This window comes from Cervus canadensis, chromosome 12, assembly GCF_019320065.1.
Source record: "Cervus canadensis isolate Bull #8, Minnesota chromosome 12, ASM1932006v1, whole genome shotgun sequence".
Lineage (NCBI taxonomy): Eukaryota > Metazoa > Chordata > Mammalia > Artiodactyla > Cervidae > Cervus > Cervus canadensis.
The window spans coordinates 66269232-66272485 of record NC_057397.1 but is presented as its reverse complement, the minus strand read 5'-3'; the positions used below and the strand labels follow the sequence as shown (position 1 = coordinate 66272485).

At 34.6% G+C, this 3254-nt stretch overlaps 1 protein-coding gene across 6 annotated transcripts in view; it reads right to left on the bottom strand.

The window, feature by feature from the left end:
- Positions 1-3254, bottom strand: part of RAD54B (RAD54 homolog B) — a 118515-nt gene that overhangs the window by 33264 nt on the left and 81997 nt on the right. For all 6 annotated transcript variants that reach the window (XM_043483530.1, XM_043483531.1, XM_043483532.1 and 3 more), the window contains one exon: positions 1155-1445. In XM_043483530.1, the coding sequence (XP_043339465.1) occupies positions 1155-1445 (291 nt within the window). The remainder of the gene's footprint in view (positions 1-1154; positions 1446-3254) is intronic.

Below are 3254 nucleotides of genomic sequence, written 5' to 3'. Positions count from 1 at the left end.
GGGGTGACAGAGGATGAGATGGTTAGATAGCATCACTGACTCAATGAACATGAATTTGAGCAAACTTCGGGAGATAGTGAAGGACAAGAGAAGCCTGGCGTGCTGCACTCCATGGGGTTGCAAAGAGTGGGACACGACTTAGAAACTAAACAACAATGTCACAGTTGGGACTGATTCTTTGTTCCAAATCCAAAAGAGAAAGTTCTCACTGTAACCCAAACTGCCTTATGTTCATATTCAAATGGACAGCTCAACTATGTAGCCATTAAAAACTGTATTTGTAGAAGGCGTCTAATTTGGGGAAATGTCCACAATTTATTTAGTTAAAAAAATAATTTTTAAATAATAAGCATAGCATCATTAGAATTAAGTTTCTCTAGAAAAAGACTACACATGTGTATCTTTAAGTTCCTATTTCCTCACGAAAAAATGGAGATGGTAATAATAATACTCCATAAAATTTTGTGAAGTAAAACAATATTTGCTAAGTACTTACTGTTTTGATACATGGTAAGTGTTTAATAAGCATCAACTAAGATTATTATTACTAATACCAAATGTGGTTTTCTCTAGCTGAAGAGCTTTACCTCTTTATAACAAATTCCTCAAAGTGGTATTGGCAGGTCACAAGTTACATAAAATTTTAAGGTCTTTGATAGACATTGCTAAGCTGTCTCCCAGTTGGACCAATTTACATTCTAACCAGTAGATGATTTTTATTTTCTTCTTTGTGATTTTCACAAATTTCATACAATAATCATGTATTACTTTTATAATGAGGAAAAAATAAATTATTTCTTAATGGTGGATTCTGTATGTGTTAAACCAAACAAACTGACTGGCTTTACTAACATAAAATAGGAAGGGAAACCAGGACCAAACATTAGGTGAGGCACCAGAGGGCATGGGACACAAAATCCAGAAGAAGGCTCTCAAGCCCAGTCCATCCCCTGTTTAACCCTATGAATAAGGACATGCTCTGAAGAACAAGCAGAAGGCTGGATGAGCTCTAGAGAAGAATCACACTGGAGAGGCTGCACAGCTTTTGGAAAACACACAAATGTAACCTCAGGGATTAGTCTCATCTGCCCTCTTGGGTTCATATGACATAGAACCCCCAGCTCATATTCCTGACAGTCTCACACACTACTTACCTTTATTGAGCCAAACAAAAGGCAGGGGTGATTGCACAGTTTTTTAAGAGCTCCAATACATATTAGATGAGAAGTATTTTCCAACAATCCTTGAAGACAGAATCTGACGGCCTGAGAATTTAACAGTTGTCTATAAAGTTCAATCTGTAGGGCTCCTGGTCGGCAAAAGACTACATTCTCTATTTTAGGAGGGAGATATTTATTTATGACTTCTTGGGTTCTTCTAAGGATGAAGAGTCCAGTGAGGCAAGTAAGTTCAGCTGCTCTTTGCTCTCCTAACTTCCTTTCTTCCTATGGAAAAATAGCAGACTTAAAAGTGTTTTAGACAAAAAAAAATACATGCAGTTAAAAAGAATATTAAATATTTTATCAAGATCAAACATTTACTAATTGCTTCCCTTCAGATTTATTTCAAACAAGAATTATTTGAAATACAGCTTAGAATAGAAAAACCAACAATCATCTCTTTAAATGTTTAGCATAATCATTTAATTAAGTGAAGCCACAGTCTCAGAATCCTTGCTTGTTTGGCTACTGCCACCACTGAGAACCACTGGAAATCAATAATCTACAAACTGAATTATCTGAAAGTAATCTTTTATGTGAAGATACAATGGTACAATAGTCTTAAAATCATTATCAAAGCACTAAAAAAGCAAATTCTTGGAAGAAAATATTTTTACAATTACTGATCCTAAAACAAAGCCTTTAAGAAATTACTGGCACAAGGCGCTGCTGACTCTTTAAAAATCATTACACATTGTTTGTTCATTATATAATAGTACATCTTTAAAGTCAAAATACAATATGAATGAAATATATGTTTAAATTCTCTACATAGAATCTTCTAGTCTCCTACACTAGAATCTTCACAGTTTAAGTATATATTTGTTTCTATACAAATCATGGAAAATTTCCCTTATATTTTAAAACTATTTTCAATTTTTATTACAAAAAAACTGGGTCACAGGACATAAAATACAGTGATACAAAAATAAGAAAATTAAAGCTAACTTTCAATAACCAGAAATAGCAAACGCTGTCAAAACTTTTTATAAATATTTTCAAAATCATTTTGTTTGCATAAATATGCAAATATATTAGATGTTTTATTTTTATTTGTTACAAAAAAACATGATCTGAAACAATAAAGCTTCATGAACATTAGAAACCAGTTTGGCTTATCATCATAGTCCCCCATGTCTGGCACTTAGCATTTGGCCCACTTGAGGGATTTCATATATAAGTGCTGGGGAAGTAAATGAATGTGGTCTTATTTTTAAATAATGTATTATAAACATTTTCCTTTCTATGAAATATATGTATAAATAACTATTTTATATGGTTCCTGGTTCATGGAAACTGCTCAGTAACTTATCTGTTAACTAATCACAGTATTGTATTAATTCTGGAATTTTTTTTTTCTCAATTGAACTGCTCTGAAATAGGATGCTTTTACAATTGATGACTTCTTACAATTACAACTGACAGTGTTTTGCTACTGGTACAAAAAATAATGGTGCATCCTAGAATTAATAGTATAATAGATGCTATGAAATATATACACCATGTAGCACCTAACTTAGATTTTTCTATCTTCAGTTCAGTTCAGTCGCGTCCAACTCTTTGAGATCCCATGGACTGCAGCACGTCAGGCCTCCCTGTCCATCACCAACTCCCAGAGTTTACTCAAACTCATGTCCATCAAGTCGGTGATGTCCATTGAGTTGGTGACCTCATCTTCTGTCATCCCCTTCTCCTTCTGCCTTCAATCTTTCCCAGCATCAGGGTATTTCAAATGAGTCAGCTTTTCACATCAGGTGGCCAAAGTATTGGACTTTTCAGCTTCAACATCAGTCCTTCCAATGAATATTCAGGACTGATTTCCTTTAGGATGGACTGGCTGGATCTCCTTGCAGTCCAAGGGACTCTCAAGAGTCTTCTCCAACACCACAGTTCAAAAGCATCAATTCTTCTGTGCTCAGCTTTCTTTATGGTCCAACTCTCACATACATACATGACTACTGGAAAAACCGTAGCCTTAACTAGATGGACCTTTGTTGGCAAAGTAATGTCTCTGCTTTTTAATATGCTGTCTAG